The 26409-nt window shown below is 35.9% G+C and overlaps 1 protein-coding gene across 32 annotated transcripts in view; it reads left to right on the top strand.

Annotated features, from left to right (window-relative positions):
• LOC128019109 (AP-3 complex subunit sigma-1) overlaps positions 1 to 26409 on the top strand; it is a 173328-nt gene that overhangs the window by 38577 nt on the left and 108342 nt on the right. The window contains exon 2 of one of the 32 annotated variants that reach the window (XM_052605136.1): positions 3572 to 3643. The exons of 26 other annotated variants lie outside the window; for them this stretch is intronic. In XM_052605136.1, the coding sequence (XP_052461096.1) occupies positions 3572 to 3643 (72 nt within the window). Of the gene's footprint in view, positions 1 to 3571; positions 3644 to 7712; positions 7785 to 11849; positions 11922 to 15984; positions 16057 to 20138; positions 20211 to 24331; positions 24404 to 26409 lie in introns of all 32 variants that reach the window. 5 more of the 32 variants (XM_052605138.1, XM_052605139.1, XM_052605140.1 and 2 more) reach the window with 5 other exon arrangements.

Below are 26409 nucleotides of genomic sequence, written 5' to 3' on the forward strand. Positions count from 1 at the left end.
AAATTCTGAGTATGGGTCACCATACTTGGCTGAATGTCACTTCACTTTTTTTTTGTTGGAAATGGAAATTAAACTTCTTACTCTGTTAGGAAAATATCATACATAAAGCAAAATGTATATCGTACTGTACCAAATGGTAGATTTCTGAAGATTTTTTTACGACTCTCTAACTTCAATACAGAATAATCGAAAAGCTCTAAAGACATTTAAACTGCTGAAAAGGATACTTAATGTATTAGAAACATGATTGATATGTTATACAGTATGCATCTTATTGCTTTACAGATTCACATGTCTCTGTTTTCCCCTTTTTTGTTATCTCAAAAAAAAAAAAAAAAGTAATGGGAGTTATGAGATCAAGGTGTTTTTACACCATGATACCTGATTAGTTGATGAAATAGTGACGTTAGGTTTAGGGGTGGGGTTGGGTAAGGGGGATCATTTAGATTGCATGATTCAGAAACACCCAGCAGTTTCAAAACACCCACATGGTGATTTTGTTAAATTGATTTCATAAAATGTTATCCTCCACTGCAAATTGTCTTGCAAGTCAAGGGGGTTGAATAATTTGGAACACAACTGTATATTGTCTGTGTGAGAGGAATCAAACAATCATATCCTGCTATCGTTTACTCTTCCTCAGCCTGAAAGTGTTTTTTTTTCTGCTGAACACTAAAGAAGATGTTTTTTGAGAGTGAACAGTTGACGGCACCCATTGACTTCTATGCTACAGGAAGAAATACTATGGAAGTGAATGGGTACCGTCAACCGTTTGGTCTTTAAAGCATCATCTTTTTAGCATTCAGCAGAAGACAGAAACTCGTACAAAAAATATATATAATTTTTACATTTTATTTAAAGAAATAAATATATAAAATAAGCTCACACAGTTAAACATTTATTCCCAAAGCAACCAACTATGTGTCATTGTTGTTAACTAAGACTGAAACAACTAAAAACAGTTTTCTGTAATTAAAATAAAGCTAAAGTAAAATGATATAGATAAGTCGTGTAAGCTACTACTAAATATGGGAGAAACTTATTTTCTGTAAAGTTGCTTTGCAATGATTTGTAAAGTAAAAAGCACTTATTTTAGTACTGTTTTCATTTAATTTATAAAGTAGTAACTTTTTACCAAAAAAGTTGAAATGCTAAAATTATTAAAACTGACATAACATAAAGGCTAAAAAAAAATTAATAAAACTAATTCCTAAACCTCAAACTGCAACCATGAGGCTAAAAGCTATGCTATTTGTCACTCTGAGAAAGTGCTGTAACAGTTTATAAAGACCTTGATGTTGTTTGGACACCAGAACCGTGTGTGTGTGTGTGTGTGTGTGTGTGTGTGTGTGTGTGTGTGTCCACCTAGATGTTCCCGTGTTTGGCTCCTGGGATGATCTGAATCCTCTCAAAGTCCCTCCCCAGGATGATGATGTCACAGCCAGAGTAGTACGCCTGTCTGACACTGATAATCACAGAGAGTTCTACATATCATCTGAATGTAATGTTTTGCTACATTTTTATTTATTTATTTTCTAATTGAGGAATCAGAGTTTTAAATGTTTTCATTTACGGTTAATAATCTCTGCTGCTGCTGTTACACTCACAGTCACGAACAGCTTGAATCATCTGGACTTTTTGTTTTATATTATTTCTTAACATATCAGACAATATCTGCCTTCATATTGCATGCATCTTGTTTATACTCACTTATAAACTTTTGGTTGCCCTTTTTGTTGTTTTTCGTTGTGTTGTTTTTTATCCTCATTTGTAAGTCGCTTTGGATAAAAGCGTCTGCTGAATGAATAAATGTAAATGTAAACTTATCAAATTATGGCTTCGTTTCCTTACATGATTATCGAAATATTCAACTCAAATAAACACCTGTATGATGCAGTATTAGTATTAGAATTTAATTTGGGGTCCTGAAATAACCTGAACACTGCACAGAGGTTAAGATGACCATTTCTACAAAAATAAAATAAAAATTGAAACTCATCCTATTTTGTTTTAATTTTCCCTTACTAAATTATACAGTTACTGATGCTATGGACTGTGGGATTACTAACAGGCTATTGACAAAAATCTGTCTCTAAAACTCTTTTCTCTTTATTAAAAGTTGATCTGGACAAGTACATGATAGAATCAAATGTTTTGCAAATCCGCTCGAAAGACCAGATCTCAAATGATTCGCGAAATGCGCTTCGGAGTCCCGATCTGAATCAAATGTTTTGCCGACTCGCTCCGAAGCCCCGATCAAATGATTCGCGAAATGCGCTTCGGAGTCCCGATCTGAATCAAATGTTTTGCCGACTCGCTCCGAAGCCCCGATCAAATGATTCGCTAAATGCGCTTCGGAGTCCCGATCTGAATCAAATGTTTTGCCGACTCGCTCCGAAGCACCGATCAAATTATTCGCGAAATGCGCTTCGGAGTCCCGATCTGAATCAAATGTTTTGCCGACTCGCTCCGAAGCCCCGATCAAATTATTCGCGAAACGCGCTTCGGAGTCCGGATCTGAATCAAATGTTTTGCGAACTCCGATGGCCCGATCATAAGATTCGCGAAACGATCTTCGGAGTCGCGATATGAATCAAATGTTTTGCGAACTCGCTCCAAATCCCAGATCTCAAGTTATTTTCCAGTGAAAGCGCTACAGCGTTCATTCGCTTGCCGAAAAATAGCGGAGACCAAAAGAATTCAGATGTGTATAGTGTGCCTTTGTGTTCTAATTAAAAAAAAAAAAAAACTTATTTATCATTTCATAGTTTTCCCACCTACGAAAATAAAAATAAGCGTTGAATTGGGCTATATGGTGAGAGGAGGAGACGACAATCACTCTGAGGAAAGGTACTTTAGTGTGTGCTAAGCCCTTCACGGAGGATGAGGTCCGTGTCCAACCGGAGTACGGTCGATCTCGCACCGTGGGCTGTGCCTTCCAGGTTTGCGTGGAAAAGTTGCGGAGACGTTAAATCACGCGTCATAACGGGCTGTTTGTGGTGCAGAGCAGTAAATGTCCAGATGGTCCAGTCCCAGGTGAGTGTCTTAACTAAAACAATAACTTATATTAAAAGCTTATCGGTAACTATATAGACATTAATCAAATATAGTATGTTTTATTTGTGTTGTTAGATGTACATTAATCAAATATAGTATGTTTTATTTGTATCGTTAGATGTAACGTTATACATTTAATGTAGCACATGGTAGCAGTTATGCTAACAGTCGAGCAGGTTAGTGAAGCGGTGTTTTTATACTTTTGCCATCACCCTTTTATACTGCTCTCTTTCTGGCTTAAGTCACACAAAATTAACAAAGACATTTAAAGTTATCAATAAAATCCACAACAATGTAGGAAATACGAGCAGTTGAACAAATCTGTTGTACAAGCAGAATTCAAATTATTTTATAATGGTTTGTAGGTTATTTAACTTTGAATTGATGTTCTAAGTAACTGTTATATTATTGCATACATGTGATAGTAACTTTCCAAATTAATGAGTTGTTTTTATTAAAGTGTTATGCTTAACTCAAAATAATACATGTATTGTTGTTTGCTTTATGTTAATAGGCTCCGTGGCCGTGCACAAACGTAGTGACGAACTTCCGCTGTCGCCAGAAGTCGACCAAGTATAGGTCTCTGCAGGAAAGTAATGGGTGGTTTTAAGAATTTGTGGTCAGATATAAATAAATATGTAATTCCTAATAAAGTTAAAGAAACTCACTTTAAAATAATAAACAGATACTATCCATGTAATGATTTTATTTGTAAGTTTAAAGAAGGGTTTTTGCCATTATGTAGTTTCTGTAAAGAAGAAAATGAAACAATTGTACACTTATTTTTCAGTTGTAATTATACTAAATTATTTTGGTCCCAAGTTTCTTGGTTTCTTTTTGAGTTATTTTATAAGTTTTATAAGAAAGGTTCTGAGTTCGAGTCCCGGGCCGGCAGGAATTGTGGGTGGGAGTGCATGTACAATTCTCTCTCCACCTTCAATACCACGACTTAGGTGCCCTTGAGCAAGGCATTGAACCCCCAACTGCTCCCCGGGCGCCGCAGCATAAATGGCTGCCCACTGCTCCGGGTGTGTGTGTTCACTGCTCTGTGTGTGTGCACTTCGGGTGGGTTAAATGCAGAGCACAAATTCTGAGTATGGGTCACCATACTTGGCTGAATGTCACTTCACTTTTTTTTTTTGTTGGAAATGGATACTATTATTAAACTTCTTACTCTGTTAGGAAAATATCATACATAAAGCAAAATGTATATCGTACTGTACCAAATGGTAGATTTCTGAAGATTTTTTTACGACTCTCTAACTTCAATACAGAATAATCGAAAAGCTCTAAAGACATTTAAACTGCTGAAAAGGATACTTAATGTATTAGAAACATGATTGATATGTTATACAGTATGCATCTTATTGCTTTACAGATTCACATGTCTCTGTTTTCCCCTTTTTTGTTATCTCAAAAAAAAAAAAAAAAGTAATGGGAGTTATGAGATCAAGGTGTTTTTACACCATGATACCTGATTAGTTGATGTAATAGTGACGTTAGGTTTAGGGGTGGGGTTGGGTAAGGGGGATCATTTAGATTGCATGATTCAGAAACACCCAGCAGTTTCAAAACACCCACATGGTGATTTTGTTAAATTGATTTCATAAAATGTTATCCTCCACTGCAAATTGTCTTGCAAGTCAAGGGGGTTGAATAATTTGGAACACAACTGTATATTGTCTGTGTGAGAGGAATCAAACAATCATATCCTGCTATCGTTTACTCTTCCTCAGCCTGAAAGTGTTTTTTTTTCTGCTGAACACTAAAGAAGATGTTTTTTGAGAGTGAACAGTTGACGGCACCCATTGACTTCTATGCTACAGGAAGAAATACTATGGAAGTGAATGGGTACCGTCAACCGTTTGGTCTTTAAAGCATCATCTTTTTAGCATTCAGCACAAGACAGAAACTCGTACAAAAAATTTATATAATTTTTACATTTTATTTAAAGAAATAAATATATAAAATAAGCTCACACAGTTAAACATTTATTCCCAAAGCAACCAACTATGTGTCATTGTTGTTAACTAAGACTGAAACAACTAAAAACAGTTTTCTGTAATTGAAATAAAGCTAAAGTAAAATGATATAGATAAGTCGTGTAAGCTACTACTAAATATGGGAGAAACGTATTTTCTGTAAAGTTGCTTTGCAATGATTTGTAAAGTAAAAAGCACAAATTTTAGTACTGTTTTCATTTAATTTATAAAGTAGTAACTTTTTACAAAAAAAGTTGAAATGCTAAAATTATTAAAACTGACATAACATAAAGGCTAAAAAAAAATTAATAAAACTAATTCCTAAACCTCAAACTGCAACCATGAGGCTAAAAGCTATGCTATTTGTCACTCTGAGAAAGTGCTGTAACAGTTTATAAAGACCTTGATGTTGTTTGGACACCAGAACCGTGTGTGTGTGTGTGTGTGTGTGTGTGTGTGTGTGTGTGTGTCCACCTAGATGTTCCCGTGTTTGGCTCCTGGGATGATCTGAATCCTCTCAAAGTCCCTCCCCAGGATGATGATGTCACAGCCAGAGTAGTACGCCTGTCTGACACTGATAATCACAGAGAGTTCTACATATCATCTGAATGTAATGTTTTGCTACATTTTTATTTATTTATTTTCTAATTGAGGATTCAGAGTTTTAAATGTTTTCATTTACGGTTAATAATCTCTGCTGCTGCTGTTACACTCACAGTCACGAACAGCTTGAATCATCTGGACTTTTTGTTTTATATTATTTCTTAACATATCAGACAATATCTGCCTTCATATTGCATGCATCTTGTTTATACTCATAAACTTTTGGTTGCCCTTTTTGTTGTTTTTCGTTGTGTTGTTTTTTATCCTCATTTGTAAGTCGCTTTGGATAAAAGCGTCTGCTGAATGAATAAATGTAAATGTAAACTTATCAAATTATGGCTTCGTTTCCTTACATGATTATCGAAATATTCAACTCAAATAAACACCTGTATGATGCAGTATTAGTATTAGAATTTAATTTGGGGTCCTGAAATAACCTGAACACTGCACAGAGGTTAAGATGACCATTTCTACAAAAATAAAATAAAAATTGAAACTCATCCTATTTTGTTTTAATTTTCCCTTACTAAATTATACAGTTACTGATGCTATGGACTGTGGGATTACTAACAGGCTATTGACAAAAATCTGTCTCTAAAACTCTTTTCTCTTTATTAAAAGTTGATCTGGACAAGTACATGATAGAATCAAATGTTTTGCAAATCCGCTCGAAAGACCAGATCTCAAATGATTCGCGAAATGCGCTTCGGAGTCCCGATCTGAATCAAATGTTTTGCCGACTCGCTCCGAAGCCCCGATCAAATGATTCGCGAAATGCGCTTCGGAGTCCCGATCTGAATCAAATGTTTTGCCGACTCGCTCCGAAGCACCGATCAAATTATTCGCGAAATGCGCTTCGGAGTCCCGATCTGAATCAAATGTTTTGCCGACTCGCTCCGAAGCCCCGATCAAATGATTCGCTAAATGCGCTTAGGAGTCCCGATCTGAATCAAATGTTTTGCCGACTCGCTCCGAAGCCCCGATCAAATTATTCGCGAAACGCGCTTCGGAGTCCGGATCTGAATCAAATGTTTTGCGAACTCCGATGGCCCGATCATAAGATTCGCGAAACGATCTTCGGAGTCGCGATATGAATCAAATGTTTTGCGAACTCGCTCCAAATCCCAGATCTCAAGTTATTTTCCAGTGAAAGCGCTACAGCGTTCATTCGCTTGCCGAAAAATAGCGGAGACCAAAAGTATTCAGATGTGTATAGTGTGCCATTGTGTTCTAATTAAAAAAAAAAAAAAACGTATTTATCATTTCATTTTCCCACCTACGAAAATAAAAATAAGCGTTGAATTGGGCTATATGGTGAGAGGAGGAGACGACAATTACTCTGAGGAAAGGTACTTTAGTGTGTGCTAAGCCCTTCACGGAGGATGAGGTCCGTGTCCAACCGGAGTACGGTCGATCTCGCACCGTGGGCTGTGCCTTCCAGGTTTGCGTGGAAAAGTTGCGGAGACGTTAAATCACGCGTCATAACGGGCTGTTTGTGGTGCAGAGCAGTAAATGTCCAGATGGTCCAGTCCCAGGTGAGTGTCTTAACTAAAACAATAACTTATATTAAAAGCTTATCGGTAACTATATAGACATTAATCAAATATAGTATGTTTTATTTGTGTTGTTAGATGTACATTAATCAAATATAGTATGTTTTATTTGTATTGTTAGATGTAACGTTATACATTTAATGTAGCACATGGTAGCAGTTATGCTAACAGTCGAGCAGGTTAGTGAAGCGGTGTTTTTATACTTTTGCCATCACCCTTTTATACTGCTCTCTTTCTGGCTTAAGTCACACAAAATTAACAAAGACATTTAAAGTTATCAATAAAATCCACAACAATGTAGGAAATACGAGCAGTTGAACAAATCTGTTGTACAAGCAGAATTCAAATTATTTTATAATGGTTTGTAGGTTATTTAACTTTGAATTGATGTTCTAAGTAACTGGTATATTATTGCATACATGTGATAGTAACTTTCCAAATTAATGAGTTGTTTTTATTAAAGTGTTATGCTTAACTCAAAATAATACATGTATTGTTGTTTGCTTTATGTTAATAGGCTCCGTGGCCGTGCACAAACGTAGTGACGAACTTCCGCTGTCGCCAGAAGTCGACCAAGTATAGGTCTCTGCAGGAAAGTAATGGGTGGTTTTAAGAATTTGTGGTCAGATATAAATAAATATGTAATTCCTAATAAAGTTAAAGAAACTCACTTTAAAATAATAAACAGATACTATCCATGTAATGATTTTATTTGTAAGTTTAAAGAAGGGTTTTTGCCATTATGTAGTTTCTGTAAAGAAGAAAATGAAACAATTGTACACTTATTTTTCAGTTGTAATTATACTAAATTATTTTGGTCCCAAGTTTCTTGGTTTCTTTTTGAGTTATTTTATAAGTTTTATAAGAAAGGTTCTGAGTTCGAGTCCCGGGCCGGCAGGAATTGTGGGTGGGAGTGCATGTACAATTCTCTCTCCACCTTCAATACCACGACTTAGGTGCCCTTGAGCAAGGCATTGAACCCCCAACTGCTCCCCGGGCGCCGCAGCATAAATGGCTGCCCACTGCTCCGGGTGTGTGTGTTCACTGCTCTGTGTGTGTGCACTTCGGGTGGGTTAAATGCAGAGCACAAATTCTGAGTATGGGTCACCATACTTGGCTGAATGTCACTTCACTTTTTTTTTTTGTTGGAAATGGATACTATTATTAAACTTCTTACTCTGTTAGGAAAATATCATACATAAAGCAAAATGTATATCGTACTGTACCAAATGGTAGATTTCTGAAGATTTTTTTACGACTCTCTAACTTCAATACAGAATAATCGAAAAGCTCTAAAGACATTTAAACTGCTGAAAAGGATACTTAATGTATTAGAAACATGATTGATATGTTATACAGTATGCATCTTATTGCTTTACAGATTCACATGTCTCTGTTTTCCCCTTTTTTGTTATCTCAAAAAAAAAAAAAAAAGTAATGGGAGTTATGAGATCAAGGTGTTTTTACACCATGATACCTGATTAGTTGATGTAATAGTGACGTTAGGTTTAGGGGTGGGGTTGGGTAAGGGGGATCATTTAGATTGCATGATTCAGAAACACCCAGCAGTTTCAAAACACCCACATGGTGATTTTGTTAAATTGATTTCATAAAATGTTATCCTCCACTGCAAATTGTCTTGCAAGTCAAGGGGGTTGAATAATTTGGAACACAACTGTATATTGTCTGTGTGAGAGGAATCAAACAATCATATCCTGCTATCGTTTACTCTTCCTCAGCCTGAAAGTGTTTTTTTTTCTGCTGAACACTAAAGAAGATGTTTTTTGAGAGTGAACAGTTGACGGCACCCATTGACTTCTATGCTACAGGAAGAAATACTATGGAAGTGAATGGGTACCGTCAACCGTTTGGTCTTTAAAGCATCATCTTTTTAGCATTCAGCACAAGACAGAAACTCGTACAAAAAATTTATATAATTTTTACATTTTATTTAAAGAAATAAATATATAAAATAAGCTCACACAGTTAAACATTTATTCCCAAAGCAACCAACTATGTGTCATTGTTGTTAACTAAGACTGAAACAACTAAAAACAGTTTTCTGTAATTGAAATAAAGCTAAAGTAAAATGATATAGATAAGTCGTGTAAGCTACTACTAAATATGGGAGAAACGTATTTTCTGTAAAGTTGCTTTGCAATGATTTGTAAAGTAAAAAGCACAAATTTTAGTACTGTTTTCATTTAATTTATAAAGTAGTAACTTTTTACAAAAAAAGTTGAAATGCTAAAATTATTAAAACTGACATAACATAAAGGCTAAAAAAAAATTAATAAAACTAATTCCTAAACCTCAAACTGCAACCATGAGGCTAAAAGCTATGCTATTTGTCACTCTGAGAAAGTGCTGTAACAGTTTATAAAGACCTTGATGTTGTTTGGACACCAGAACCGTGTGTGTGTGTGTGTGTGTGTGTGTGTGTGTGTGTGTCCACCTAGATGTTCCCATGTTTGGCTCCTGGGATGATCTGAATCCTCTCAAAGTCCCTCCCCAGGATGATGATGTCACAGCCAGAGTAGTACGCCTGTCTGACACTGATAATCACAGAGAGTTCTACATATCATCTGAATGTAATGTTTTGCTACATTTTTATTTATTTATTTTCTAATTGAGGATTCAGAGTTTTAAATGTTTTCATTTACGGTTAATAATCTCTGCTGCTGCTGTTACACTCACAGTCACGAACAGCTTGAATCATCTGGACTTTTTGTTTTATATTATTTCTTAACATATCAGACAATATCTGCCTTCATATTGCATGCATCTTGTTTATACTCATAAACTTTTGGTTGCCCTTTTTGTTGTTTTTCGTTGTGTTGTTTTTTATCCTCATTTGTAAGTCGCTTTGGATAAAAGCGTCTGCTGAATGAATAAATGTAAATGTAAACTTATCAAATTATGGCTTCGTTTCCTTACATGATTATCGAAATATTCAACTCAAATAAACACCTGTATGATGCAGTATTAGTATTAGAATTTAATTTGGGGTCCTGAAATAACCTGAACACTGCACAGAGGTTAAGATGACCATTTCTACAAAAATAAAATAAAAATTGAAACTCATCCTATTTTGTTTTAATTTTCCCTTACTAAATTATACAGTTACTGATGCTATGGACTGTGGGATTACTAACAGGCTATTGACACAAATCTGTCTCTAAAACTCTTTTCTCTTTATTAAAAGTTGATCTGGACAAGTACATGATAGAATCAAATGTTTTGCAAATCCGCTCGAAAGACCAGATCTCAAATGATTCGCGAAATGCGCTTCGGAGTCCCGATCTGAATCAAATGTTTTGCCGACTCGCTCCGAAGCCCCGATCAAATGATTCGCGAAATGCGCTTCGGAGTCCCGATCTGAATCAAATGTTTTGCCGACTCGCTCCGAAGCACCGATCAAATTATTCGCGAAATGCGCTTCGGAGTCCCGATCTGAATCAAATGTTTTGCCGACTCGCTCCGAAGCCCCGATCAAATGATTCGCTAAATGCGCTTAGGAGTCCCGATCTGAATCAAATGTTTTGCCGACTCGCTCCGAAGCCCCGATCAAATTATTCGCGAAACGCGCTTCGGAGTCCGGATCTGAATCAAATGTTTTGCGAACTCCGATGGCCCGATCATAAGATTCGCGAAACGATCTTCGGAGTCGCGATATGAATCAAATGTTTTGCGAACTCGCTCCAAATCCCAGATCTCAAGTTATTTTCCAGTGAAAGCGCTACAGCGTTCATTCGCTTGCCGAAAAATAGCGGAGACCAAAAGTATTCAGATGTGTATAGTGTGCCATTGTGTTCTAATTAAAAAAAAAAAAAAACGTATTTATCATTTCATTTTCCCACCTACGAAAATAAAAATAAGCGTTGAATTGGGCTATATGGTGAGAGGAGGAGACGACAATTACTCTGAGGAAAGGTACTTTAGTGTGTGCTAAGCCCTTCACGGAGGATGAGGTCCGTGTCCAACCGGAGTACGGTCGATCTCGCACCGTGGGCTGTGCCTTCCAGGTTTGCGTGGAAAAGTTGCGGAGACGTTAAATCACGCGTCATAACGGGCTGTTTGTGGTGCAGAGCAGTAAATGTCCAGATGGTCCAGTCCCAGGTGAGTGTCTTAACTAAAACAATAACTTATATTAAAAGCTTATCGGTAACTATATAGACATTAATCAAATATAGTATGTTTTATTTGTGTTGTTAGATGTACATTAATCAAATATAGTATGTTTTATTTGTATTGTTAGATGTAACGTTATACATTTAATGTAGCACATGGTAGCAGTTATGCTAACAGTCGAGCAGGTTAGTGAAGCGGTGTTTTTATACTTTTGCCATCACCCTTTTATACTGCTCTCTTTCTGGCTTAAGTCACACAAAATTAACAAAGACATTTAAAGTTATCAATAAAATCCACAACAATGTAGGAAATACGAGCAGTTGAACAAATCTGTTGTACAAGCAGAATTCAAATTATTTTATAATGGTTTGTAGGTTATTTAACTTTGAATTGATGTTCTAAGTAACTGGTATATTATTGCATACATGTGATAGTAACTTTCCAAATTAATGAGTTGTTTTTATTAAAGTGTTATGCTTAACTCAAAATAATACATGTATTGTTGTTTGCTTTATGTTAATAGGCTCCGTGGCCGTGCACAAACGTAGTGACGAACTTCCGCTGTCGCCAGAAGTCGACCAAGTATAGGTCTCTGCAGGAAAGTAATGGGTGGTTTTAAGAATTTGTGGTCAGATATAAATAAATATGTAATTCCTAATAAAGTTAAAGAAACTCACTTTAAAATAATAAACAGATACTATCCATGTAATGATTTTATTAGTAAGTTTAAAGAAGGGTTTTTGCCATTATGTAGTTTCTGTAAAGAAGAAAATGAAACAATTGTACACTTATTTTTCAGTTGTAATTATACTAAATTATTTTGGTCCCAAGTTTCTTGGTTTCTTTTTGAGTTATTTTATAAGTTTTATAAGAAAGGTTCTGAGTTCGAGTCCCGGGCCGGCAGGAATTGTGGGTGGGAGTGCATGTACAATTCTCTCTCCACCTTCAATACCACGACTTAGGTGCCCTTGAGCAAGGCATTGAACCCCCAACTGCTCCCCGGGCGCCGCAGCATAAATGGCTGCCCACTGCTCCGGGTGTGTGTGTTCACTGCTCTGTGTGTGTGCACTTCGGGTGGGTTAAATGCAGAGCACAAATTCTGAGTATGGGTCACCATACTTGGCTGAATGTCACTTCACTTTTTTTTTTTGTTGGAAATGGATACTATTATTAAACTTCTTACTCTGTTAGGAAAATATCATACATAAAGCAAAATGTATATCGTACTGTACCAAATGGTAGATTTCTGAAGATTTTTTTACGACTCTCTAACTTCAATACAGAATAATCGAAAAGCTCTAAAGACATTTAAACTGCTGAAAAGGATACTTAATGTATTAGAAACATGATTGATATGTTATACAGTATGCATCTTATTGCTTTACAGATTCACATGTCTCTGTTTTCCCCTTTTTTGTTATCTCAAAAAAAAAAAAAAAAGTAATGGGAGTTATGAGATCAAGGTGTTTTTACACCATGATACCTGATTAGTTGATGTAATAGTGACGTTAGGTTTAGGGGTGGGGTTGGGTAAGGGGGATCATTTAGATTGCATGATTCAGAAACACCCAGCAGTTTCAAAACACCCACATGGTGATTTTGTTAAATTGATTTCATAAAATGTTATCCTCCACTGCAAATTGTCTTGCAAGTCAAGGGGGTTGAATAATTTGGAACACAACTGTATATTGTCTGTGTGAGAGGAATCAAACAATCATATCCTGCTATCGTTTACTCTTCCTCAGCCTGAAAGTGTTTTTTTTTCTGCTGAACACTAAAGAAGATGTTTTTTGAGAGTGAACAGTTGACGGCACCCATTGACTTCTATGCTACAGGAAGAAATACTATGGAAGTGAATGGGTACCGTCAACCGTTTGGTCTTTAAAGCATCATCTTTTTAGCATTCAGCACAAGACAGAAACTCGTACAAAAAATTTATATAATTTTTACATTTTATTTAAAGAAATAAATATATAAAATAAGCTCACACAGTTAAACATTTATTCCCAAAGCAACCAACTATGTGTCATTGTTGTTAACTAAGACTGAAACATCTAAAAACAGTTTTCTGTAATTGAAATAAAGCTAAAGTAAAATGATATAGATAAGTCGTGTAAGCTACTACTAAATATGGGAGAAACGTATTTTCTGTAAAGTTGCTTTGCAATGATTTGTAAAGTAAAAAGCACAAATTTTAGTACTGTTTTCATTTAATTTATAAAGTAGTAACTTTTTACAAAAAAAGTTGAAATGCTAAAATTATTAAAACTGACATAACATAAAGGCTAAAAAAAAATTAATAAAACTAATTCCTAAACCTCAAACTGCAACCATGAGGCTAAAAGCTATGCTATTTGTCACTCTGAGAAAGTGCTGTAACAGTTTATAAAGACCTTGATGTTGTTTGGACACCAGAACCGTGTGTGTGTGTGTGTGTGTGTGTGTGTGTGTGTGTCCACCTAGATGTTCCCGTGTTTGGCTCCTGGGATGATCTGAATCCTCTCAAAGTCCCTCCCCAGGATGATGATGTCACAGCCAGAGTAGTATGCCTGTCTGACACTGATAATCACAGAGAGTTCTACATATCATCTGAATGTAATGTTTTGCTACATTTTTATTTATTTATTTTCTAATTGAGGAATCAGAGTTTTAAATGTTTTCATTTACGGTTAATAATCTCTGCTGCTGCTGTTACACTCACAGTCACGAACAGCTTGAATCATCTGGACTTTTTGTTTTATATTATTTCTTAACATATCAGACAATATCTGCCTTCATATTGCATGCATCTTGTTTATACTCATAAACTTTTGGTTGCCCTTTTTGTTGTTTTTCGTTGTGTTGTTTTTTATCCTCATTTGTAAGTCGCTTTGGATAAAAGCGTCTGCTGAATGAATAAATGTAAATGTAAACTTATCAAATTATGGCTTCGTTTCCTTACATGATTATCGAAATATTCAACTCAAATAAACACCTGTATGATGCAGTATTAGTATTAGAATTTAATTTGGGGTCCTGAAATAACCTGAACACTGCACAGAGGTTAAGATGACCATTTCTACAAAAATAAAATAAAAATTGAAACTCATCCTATTTTGTTTTAATTTTCCCTTACTAAATTATACAGTTACTGATGCTATGGACTGTGGGATTACTAACAGGCTATTGACAAAAATCTGTCTCTAAAACTCTTTTCTCTTTATTAAAAGTTGATCTGGACAAGTACATGATAGAATCAAATGTTTTGCAAATCCGCTCGAAAAACCAGATCTCAAATGATTCGCGAAATGCGCTTCGGAGTCCCGATCTGAATCAAATGTTTTGCCGACTCGCTCCGAAGCCCCGATCAAATGATTCGCGAAATGCGCTTCGGAGTCCCGATCTGAATCAAATGTTTTGCCGACTCGCTCCGAAGCACCGATCAAATTATTCGCGAAATGCGCTTCGGAGTCCCGATCTGAATCAAATGTTTTGCCGACTCGCTCCGAAGCCCCGATCAAATGATTCGCTAAATGCGCTTAGGAGTCCAGATCTGAATCAAATGTTTTGCCGACTCGCTCCGAAGCCCCGATCAAATTATTCGCTAAATGCGCTTCGGAGTCCGGATCTGAATCAAATGTTTTGCGAACTCCGATGGCCCGATCATAAGATTCGCGAAACGATCTTCGGAGTCGCGATATGAATCAAATGTTTTGCGAACTCGCTCCAAATCCCAGATCTCAAGTTATTTTCCAGTGAAAGCGCTACAGCGTTCATTCGCTTGCCGAAAAATAGCAGAGACCAAAAGTATTCAGATGTGTATAGTGTGCCATTGTGTTCTAATTAAAAAAAAAAAAAAACGTATTTATCATTTCATTTTCCCACCTACGAAAATAAAAATAAGCGTTGAATTGGGCTATATGGTGAGAGGAGGAGACGACAATTACTCTGAGGAAAGGTACTTTAGTGTGTGCTAAGCCCTTCACGGAGGATGAGGTCCGTGTCCAACCGGAGTACGGTCGATCTCGCACCGTGGGCTGTGCCTTCCAGGTTTGCGTGGAAAAGTTGCGGAGACGTTAAATCACGCGTCATAACGGGCTGTTTGTGGTGCAGAGCAGTAAATGTCCAGATGGTCCAGTCCCAGGTGAGTGTCTTAACTAAAACAATAACTTATATTAAAAGCTTATCGGTAACTATATAGACATTAATCAAATATAGTATGTTTTATTTGTGTTGTTAGATGTACATTAATCAAATATAGTATGTTTTATTTGTATTGTTAGATGTAACGTTATACATTTAATGTAGCACATGGTAGCAGTTATGCTAACAGTCGAGCAGGTTAGTGAAGCGGTGTTTTTATACTTTTGCCATCACCCTTTTATACTGCTCTCTTTCTGGCTTAAGTCACACAAAATTAACAAAGACATTTAAAGTTATCAATAAAATCCACAACAATGTAGGAAATACGAGCAGTTGAACAAATCTGTTGTACAAGCAGAATTCAAATTATTTTATAATGGTTTGTAGGTTATTTAACTTTGAATTGATGTTCTAAGTAACTGGTATATTATTGCATACATGTGATAGTAACTTTCCAACTTAATGAGTTGTTTTTATTAAAGTGTTATGCTTAACTCAAAATAATACATGTATTGTTGTTTGCTTTATGTTAATAGGCTCCGTGGCCGTGCACAAACGTAGTGACGAACTTCCGCTGTCGCCAGAAGTCGACCAAGTATAGGTCTCTGCAGGAAAGTAATGGGTGGTTTTAAGAATTTGTGGTCAGATATAAATAAATATGTAATTCCTAATAAAGTTAAAGAAACTCACTTTAAAATAATAAACAGATACTATCCATGTAATGATTTTATTTGTAAGTTTAAAGAAGGGTTTTTGCCATTATGTAGTTTCTGTAAAGAAGAAAATGAAACAATTGTACACTTATTTTTCAGTTGTAATTATACTAAATTATTTTGGTCCCAAGTTTCTTGGTTTCTTTTTGAGTTATTTTATAAGTTTGTCACAATAACCGATGTAATGGTCTTGTTTATGGATTGTGATAGTGGTTTAATCCAGGGGAAGTCGTGGCCTAATGGTTAGAGAGTCCGACTCCCAATCGAAAGGTTCTGAGTTCGAGTCCCGGGCCGGCAGGAATCGTGGGTGGGAGTGCATGTACAATTCTCTCTCCACCTTCAATACCACGACTTAGGTGGCCTTGAGCAAGGCATTGAACCCCCAACTGCTCCCCGGGCGCCGCAGCATAAATGGCTGCCCACTGCTCCGGGTGTGTGTGTTCACTGCTCTGTGTGTGTGCACTTCGGGTGGGTTAAATGCAGAGCACAAATTCTGAGTATGGGTCACCATACTTGGCTGAATGTCAATTCACTTTTATTTTTTGTTGGAAATGGATACTATTATTAAACTTCTTACTCTGTTAGGAAAATATCATACATAAAGCAAAATGTATATCGACTGTACCAAATGGTAGATTTCTGAAGATTTTTTTACGACTCTCTAACTTCAATACAGAATAATCGAAAAGCTCTAAAGACATTTAAACTGCTGAAAAGGATACTTAATGTATTAGAAACATGATTGATATGTTATACAGTATGCATCTTATTGCTTTACAGATTCACATGTCTCTGTTTTCCCCTTTTTTGTTATCTCAAAAAAAAAAAAAAAAGTAATGGGAGTTATGAGATCAAGGTGTTTTTACACCATGATGCCTGATTAGTTGATGTAATAGTGACGTTAGGTTTAGGGGTGGGGTTGGGTAAGGGGGATCATTTAGATTGCATGATTCAGAAACACCCAGCAGTTTCAAAACACCCACATGGTGATTTTGTTAAATTGATTTCATAAAATGTTATCCTCCACTGCAAATTGTCTTGCAAGTTAAGGGGGTTGAATAATTTGGAACACAACTGTATATTGTCTGTGTGAGAGGAATCAAACAATCATATCCTGCTATCGTTTACTCTTCCTCAACCTGAAAGTGTTTTTTTTTCTGCTGAACACTAAAGAAGATGTTTTTTGAGAGTGAACAGTTGACGGCACCCATTGACTTCTATGCTACAGGAAGAAATACTATGGAAGTGAATGGGTACCGTCAACCGTTTGGTCTTTAAAGCATCATCTTTTTAGCATTCAGCACAAGACAGAAACTCGTACAAAAAATATATATAATTTTTTACATTTTATTTTAAGAAATAAATATATAAAATAAGCTCACACAGTTAAACATTTATTCCCAAAGCAACCAACTATGTGTCATTGTTGTTAACTAAGACTGAAACAACTAAAAACAGTTTTCTGTAATTGAAATAAAGCTAAAGTAAAATGATATAGATAAGTTGTGTAAGCTACTACTAAATATGGGAGAAACTTATTTTCTGTAAAGTTGCTTTGCAATGATTTGTAAAGTAAAAAGCACTAATTTTAGTACTGTTTTCATTTAATTTATAAAGTAGTAAATTTTTACCAAAAAAGTTGAAATGCTAAAATTATTAAAACTGACATAACATAAAGGCTAAAAAAAATTTAATAAAACTAATTCCCAAACCTCAAACTGCAACCATGAGGCTAAAAGCTATGCTATTTGTCACTCTGAGAAAGTGCTGTAACAGTTTATAAAGACCTTGATGTTGTTTGGACACCAGAACCGTGTGTGTGTGTGTGTGTGTGTGTGTGTCCACCTAGATGTTCCCGTGTTTGGCTCCTGGGATGATCTGAATCCTCTCAAAGTCCCTCCCCAGGATGATGATGTCACAGCCAGAGTAGTACGCCTGTCTGACACTGATAATCACACAGAGTTCTACATATCATCTGAATGTAATGTTTTGCTACATTTTTATTTATTTATTTTCTAATTGAGGAATCAGAGTTTTAAATGTTTTCATTTACGGTTAATAATCTCTGCTGCTGCTGTTACACTCACAGTCACGAACAGCTTGAATCATCTGGACTTTTTGTTTTATATTATTTCTTAACATATCAGACAATATCTGCCTTCATATTGCATGCATCTTGTTTATACTCACTTATAAACTTTTGGTTGCCATTTTTGTTGTTTTTCGTTGTGTTGTTTTTTATCCTCATTTGTAAGTCGCTTTGGATAAAAGCGTCTGCTGAATGAATAAATGTAAATGTAAACTTATCAAATTATGGCTTCGTTTCCTTACATGATTATCGAAATATTCAACTCAAATAAACACCTGTATGATGCAGTATTAGTATTAGAATTTAATTTGGGGTCCTGAAATAACCTGAACACTGCACAGAGGTTAAGATGACCATTTCTACAAAAATAAAATAAAAATTGAAACTCATCCTATTTTGTTTTAATTTTCCCTTACTAAATTATACAGTTACTGATGCTATGGACTGTGGGATTACTAACAGGCTATTGACAAAAATCTGTCTCTAAAACTCTTTTCTCTTTATTAAAAGTTGATCTGGACAAGTACATGATAGAATCAAATGTTTTGCAAATCCGCTCGAAAGACCAGATCTCAAATGATTCGCGAAATGCGCTTCGGAGTCCCGATCTGAATCAAATGTTTTGCCGACTCGCTCCGAAGCCCCGATCAAATTATTCGCGAAACGCGCTTCGGAGTCCCGATCTGAATCAAATGTTTTGCCGACTCGCTCCGAAGCACCGATCAAATGATTCACGAAACGCGCTTCGGAGTCCCGATCTGAATCAAATGTTTTGCCGACTCGCTCCGAAGCTCCGATCAAATGATTCGCTAAACGCGCTTCGGAGTCCCGATCCGAATCAAATGTTTTGCCGACTCGCTCCGAAGCCCCGATCAAATGATTCGCTAAATGCGCTTCGGAGTCCCGATCTGAATCAAATGTTTTGCGAACTCGCTCCAAATCCCAGATCTCAAGTTATTTTCCAGTGAAAGCGCTACAGCGTTCATTCGCTTGCCGAAAAATAGCAGAGACCAAAAGTATTCAGATGTGTATAGTGTGCCATTGTGTTCTAATTAAAAAAAAAAAAAAACGTATTTATCATTTCATTTTCCCACCTACGAAAATAAAAATAAGCGTTGAATTGGGCTATATGGTGAGAGGAGGAGACGACAATTACTCTGAGGAAAGGTACTTTAGTGTGTGCTAAGCCCTTCACGGAGGATGAGGTCCGTGTCCAACCGGAGTACGGTCGATCTCGCACCGTGGGCTGTGCCTTCCAGGTTTGCGTGGAAAAGTTGCGGAGACGTTAAATCACGCGTCATAACGGGCTGTTTGTGGTGCAGAGCAGTAAATGTCCAGATGGTCCAGTCCCAGGTGAGTGTCTTAACTAAAACAATAACTTATATTAAAAGCTTATCGGTAACTATATAGACATTAATCAAATATAGTATGTTTTATTTGTGTTGTTAGATGTACATTAATCAAATATAGTATGTTTTATTTGTATTGTTAGATGTAACGTTATACATTTAATGTAGCACATGGTAGCAGTTATGCTAACAGTCGAGCAGGTTAGTGAAGCGGTGTTTTTATACTTTTGCCATCACCCTTTTATACTGCTCTCTTTCTGGCTTAAGTCACACAAAATTAACAAAGACATTTAAAGTTATCAATAAAATCCACAACAATGTAGGAAATACGAGCAGTTGAACAAATCTGTTGTACAAGCAGAATTCAAATTATTTTATAATGGTTTGTAGGTTATTTAACTTTGAATTGATGTTCTAAGTAACTGGTATATTATTGCATACATGTGATAGTAACTTTCCAAATTAATGAGTTGTTTTTATTAAAGTGTTATGCTTAACTCAAAATAATACATGTATTGTTGTTTGCTTTATGTTAATAGGCTCCGTGGCCGTGCACAAACGTAGTGACGAACTTCCGCTGTCGCCAGAAGTCGACCAAGTATAGGTCTCTGCAGGAAAGTAATGGGTGGTTTTAAGAATTTGTGGTCAGATATAAATAAATATGTAATTCCTAATAAAGTTAAAGAAACTCACTTTAAAATAATAAACAGATACTATCCATGTAATGATTTTATTTGTAAGTTTAAAGAAGGGTTTTTGCCATTATGTAGTTTCTGTAAAGAAGAAAATGAAACAATTGTACACTTATTTTTCAGTTGTAATTATACTAAATTATTTTGGTCCCAAGTTTCTTGGTTTCTTTTTGAGTTATTTTATAAGTTTGTCACAATAACCGATGTAATGGTCTTGTTTATGGATTGTGATAGTGGTTTAATCCAGGGGAAGTCGTGGCCTAATGGTTAGAGAGTCCGACTCCCAATCGAAAGGTTCTGAGTTCGAGTCCCGGGCCGGCAGGAATCGTGGGTGGGAGTGCATGTACAATTCTCTCTCCACCTTCAATACCACGACTTAGGTGGCCTTGAGCAAGGCATTGAACCCCCAACTGCTCCCCGGGCGCCGCAGCATAAATGGCTGCCCACTGCTCCGGGTGTGTGTGTTCACTGCTCTGTGTGTGTGCACTTCGGGTGGGTTAAATGCAGAGCACAAATTCTGAGTATGGGTCACCATACTTGGCTGAATGTCAATTCACTTTTATTTTTTGTTGGAAATGGATACTATTATTAAACTTCTTACTCTGTTAGGAAAATATCATACATAAAGCAAAATGTATATCGACTGTACCAAATGGTAGATTTCTGAAGATTTTTTTACGACTCTCTAACTTCAATACAGAATAATCGAAAAGCTCTAAAGACATTTAAACTGCTGAAAAGGATACTTAATGTATTAGAAACATGATTGATATGTTATACAGTATGCATCTTATTGCTTTACAGATTCACATGTCTCTGTTTTCCCCTTTTTTGTTATCTCAAAAAAAAAAAAAAAAGTAATGGGAGTTATGAGATCAAGGTGTTTTTACACCATGATGCCTGATTAGTTGATGTAATAGTGACGTTAGGTTTAGGGGTGGGGTTGGGTAAGGGGGATCATTTAGATTGCATGATTCAGAAACACCCAGCAGTTTCAAAACACCCACATGGTGATTTTGTTAAATTGATTTCATAAAATGTTATCCTCCACTGCAAATTGTCTTGCAAGTCAAGGGGGTTGAATAATTTGGAACACAACTGTATATTGTCTGTGTGAGAGGAATCAAACAATCATATCCTGCTATCGTTTACTCTTCCTCAGCCTGAAAGTGTTTTTTTTTCTGCTGAACACTAAAGAAGATGTTTTTTGAGAGTGAACAGTTGACGGCACCCATTGACTTCTATGCTACAGGAAGAAATACTATGGAAGTGAATGGGTACCGTCAACCATTTGGTCTTTAAAGCATCATCTTTTTAGCATTCAGCAGAAGACAGAAACTCGTACAAAAAATATATATAATTTTTACATTTTATTTAAAGAAATAAATATATAAAATAAGCTCACACAGTTAAACATTTATTCCCAAAGCAACCAACTATGTGTCATTGTTGTTAACTAAGACTGAAACAACTAAAAACAGTTTTCTGTAATTGAAATAAAGCTAAAGTAAAATGATATAGATAAGTCGTGTAAGCTACTACTAAATATGGGAGAAACGTATTTTCTGTAAAGTTGCTTTGCAATGATTTGTAAAGTAAAAAGCACAAATTTTAGTACTGTTTTCATTTAATTTATAAAGTAGTAACTTTTTACCAAAAAAGTTGAAATGTTAAAATTATTAAAACTGACATAACATAAAGGCTAAAAAAAAATTAATAAAACTAATTCCTAAACCTCAAACTGCAACCATGAGGCTAAAAGCTATGCTATTTGTCACTCTGAGAAAGTGCTGTAACAGTTTATAAAGACCTTGATGTTGTTTGGACACCAGAACCGTGTGTGTGTGTGTGTGTGTGTGTGTGTGTGTGTCCACCTAGATGTTCCCGTGTTTGGCTCCTGGGATGATCTGAATCCTCTCAAAGTCCCTCCCCAGGATGATGATGTCACAGCCAGAGTAGTACGCCTGTCTGACACTGATAATCACAGAGAGTTCTACATATCATCTGAATGTAATGTTTTGCTACATTTTTATTTATTTATTTTCTAATTGAGGAATCAGAGTTTTAAATGTTTTCATTTACGGTTAATAATCTCTGCTGCTGCTGTTACACTCACAGTCACGAACAGCTTGAATCATCTGGACTTTTTGTTTTATATTATTTCTTAACATATCAGACAATATCTGCCTTCATATTGCATGCATCTTGTTTATACTCATAAACTTTTGGTTGCCATTTTTGTTGTTTTTCGTTGTGTTGTTTTTTATCCTCATTTGTAAGTCGCTTTGGATAAAAGCGTCTGCTGAATGAATAAATGTAAATGTAAACTTATCAAATTATGGCTTCGTTTCATACATGATTATCGAAATATTCAACTCAAATAAACACCTGTATGATGCAGTATTAGTATTAGAATTTAATTTGGGGTCCTGAAATAACCTGAACACTGCACAGAGGTTAAGATGACCATTTCTACAAAAATAAAATAAAAATTGAAACTCATCCTATTTTGTTTTAATTTTCCCTTACTAAATTATACAGTTACTGATGCTATGGACTGTGGGATTACTAACAGGCTATTGACAAAAATCTGTCTCTAAAACTCTTTTCTCTTTATTAAAAGTTGATCTGGACAAGTACATGATAGAATCAAATGTTTTGCAAATCCGCTCGAAAGACCAGATCTCAAATGATTCGCGAAATGCGCTTCGGAGTCCCGATCTGAATCAAATGTTTTGCCGACTCGCTCCGAAGCCCCGATCAAATTATTCGCGAAACGCGCTTCGGAGTCCCGATCTGAATCAAATGTTTTGCCGACTCGCTCCGAAGCACCGATCAAATGATTCACGAAACGCGCTTCGGAGTCCCGATCTGAATCAAATGTTTTGCCGACTCGCTCCGAAGCTCCGATCAAATGATTCGCTAAACGCGCTTCGGAGTCCCGATCCGAATCAAATGTTTTGCCGACTCGCTCCGAAGCCCCGATCAAATGATTCGCTAAATGCGCTTCGGAGTCCCGATCTGAATCAAATGTTTTGCCGACTCGCTCCGAAGCCCCGATCAAATGATTCGCTAAATGCGCTTCGGAGTCGCGATATGAATCAAATGTTTTGCGAACTCGCTCCAAATCCCAGATCTCAAGTTATTTTCCAGTGAAAGCGCTACAGCGTTCATTCGCTATAGTGTGCCTTTGTGTTCTAATTAAAAAAAAAAAAAAACGTATTTATCATTTCATAGTTTTCCCACCTACGAAAATAAAAATAAGCGTTGAATTGGGCTATATGGTGAGAGGAGGAGACGACAATTACTCTGAGGAAAGGTACTTTAGTGTGTGCTAAGCCCTTCACGGAGGATGAGGTCCGTGTCCAACCGGAGTACGGTCGATCTCGCACCGTGGGCTGTGCCTTCCAGGTTTGCGTGGAAAAGTTGCGGAGACGTTAAATCACGCGTCATAACGGGCTGTTTGTGGTGCAGAGCAGTAAATGTCCAGATGGTCCAGTCCCAGGTGAGTGTGTTAACTAAAACAATAACTTATATTAAAAGCTTATCGGTAACTATATAGACATTAATCAAATATAGTATGTTTTATTTGTATTGTTAGATGTACATTAATCAAATATAGTATGTTTTATTTGTATCGTTAGATGTAACGTTATACATTTAATGTAGCACATGGTAGCAGTTATGCTAACAGTCGAGCAGGTTAGTGAAGCGGTGTTTTTATACTTTTGCCATCACCCTTTTATACTGCTCTCTTTCTGGCTTAAGTCACACAAAATTAACAAAGACATTTAAAGTTATCAATAAAATCCACAACAATGTAGGAAATACGAGCAGTTGAACAAATCTGTTGTACAAGCAGAATTCAAATTATTTTATAATGGTTTGTAGGTTATTTAACTTTGAATTGATGTTCTAAGTAACTGGTATATTATTGCATACATGTGATAGTAACTTTCCAAATTAATGAGTTGTTTTTATTAAAGTGTTATGCTTAACTCAAAATAATACATGTATTGTTGTTTGCTTTATGTTAATAGGCTCCGTGGCCGTGCACAAACGTAGTGACGAACTTCCGCTGTCGCCAGAAGTCGACCAAGTATAGGTCTCTGCAGGAAAGTAATGGGTGGTTTTAAGAATTTGTGGTCAGATATAAATAAATATGTAATTCCTAATAAAGTTAAAGAAACTCACTTTAAAATAATAAACAGATACTATCCATGTAATGATTTTATTAGTAAGTTTAAAGAAGGGTTTTTGCCATTATGTAGTTTCTGTAAAGAAGAAAATGAAACAATTGTACACTTATTTTTCAGTTTTAATTATACTAAATTATTTTGGTCCCAAGTTTTTTTTTTTTTTGAGTTATTTTATAAGTTTGTCACAATAACCGATGTAATGGTCTTGTTTATGGATTGTGATACTGGTTTATTGGAAATGGATACTATTATTAAACTTCTTACTCTGTTATGAAAATATCATACATAAAGCAAAATGTATATCGTACTGTACCAAATGGTAGATTTCTGAAGATTTTTTTACGACTCTCTAACTTCAATACAGAATAATCGAAAAGCTCTAAAGACATTTAAACTGCTGAAAAGGATACTTAATATATTAGAAACATGATTGATATGTTATACAGTATGCATCTTATTGCTTTACAGATTCACATGTCTCTGTTTTCCCCTTTTTTGTTATCTAAAAAAAAAAAAAAAGTAATGGGAGTTATGAGATCAAGGTGTTTTTAAACCATGATACCTGATTAGTTGATGTAATAGTGACGTTAGGTTTAGGGGTGGGGTTGGGTAAGGGGGATTATTTAGATTGCATGATTCAGAAACACCCAGCAGTTTCAAAACACCCACATGGTGATTTTGTTAAATTGATTTCATAAAATGTTATCCTCCACTGCAAATTGTCTTGCAAGTCAAGGGGGTTGAATAATTTGGAACACAACTGTATATTGTCTGTGTGAGAGGAATCAAACAATCATATCCTGCTATCGTTTACTCTTCCTCAACCTGAAAGTGTTTTTTTTTCTGCTGAACACTAAAGAAGATGTTTTTTGAGAGTGAACAGTTGACGGCACCCATTGACTTCTATGCTACAGGAAGAAATACTATGGAAGTGAATGGGTACCGTCAACCATTTGGTCTTTAAAGCATCATCTTTTTAGCATTCAGCACAAGACAGAAACTCGTACAAAAAATATATATAATTTTTTACATTTTATTTAAAGAAATAAATATATAAAATAAGCTCACACAGTTAAACATTTATTCCCAAAGCAACCAACTATGTGTCATTGTTGTTAACTAAGACTGAAACAACTAAAAACAGTTTTCTGTAATTGAAATAAAGCTAAAGTAAAATGATATAGATAAGTCGTGTAAGCTACTACTAAATATGGGAGAAACTTATTTTCTGTAAAGTTGCTTTGCAATGATTTGTAAAGTAAAAAGCACTAATTTTAGTACTGTTTTCATTTAATTTATAAAGTAGTAACTTTTTACCAAAAAAGTTGAAATGCTAAAATTATTAAAACTGACATAACATAAAGGCTAAAAAAAATTTAATGAAACTAATTCCCAAACCTCAAACTGCAACCATGAGGCTAAAAGCTATGCTATTTGTCACTCTGAGAAAGTGCTGTAACAGTTTATAAAGACCTTGATGTTGTTTGGACACCAGAACCGTGTGTGTGTGTGTGTGTGTGTGTGTGTGTCCACCTAGATGTTCCCGTGTTTGGCTCCTGGGATGATCTGAATCCTCTCAAAGTCCCTCCCCAGGATGATGATGTCACAGCCAGAGTAGTACGCCTGTCTGACACTGATAATCACAGAGAGTTCTACATATCATCTGAATGTAATGTTTTGCTACATTTTTATTTATTTATTTTCTAATTGAGGAATCAGAGTTTTAAATGTTTTCATTTACGGTTAATAATCTCTGCTGCTGCTGTTACACTCACAGTCACGAACAGCTTGAATCATCTGGACTTTTTGTTTTATATTATTTCTTAACATATCAGACAATATCTGCCTTCATATTGCATGCATCTTGTTTATACTCATAAACTTTTGGTTGCCCTTTTTGTTGTTTTTCGTTGTGTTGT

This window comes from Carassius gibelio, chromosome A8 (assembly GCF_023724105.1).
Source record: "Carassius gibelio isolate Cgi1373 ecotype wild population from Czech Republic chromosome A8, carGib1.2-hapl.c, whole genome shotgun sequence".
NCBI lineage: Eukaryota > Metazoa > Chordata > Actinopteri > Cypriniformes > Cyprinidae > Carassius > Carassius gibelio.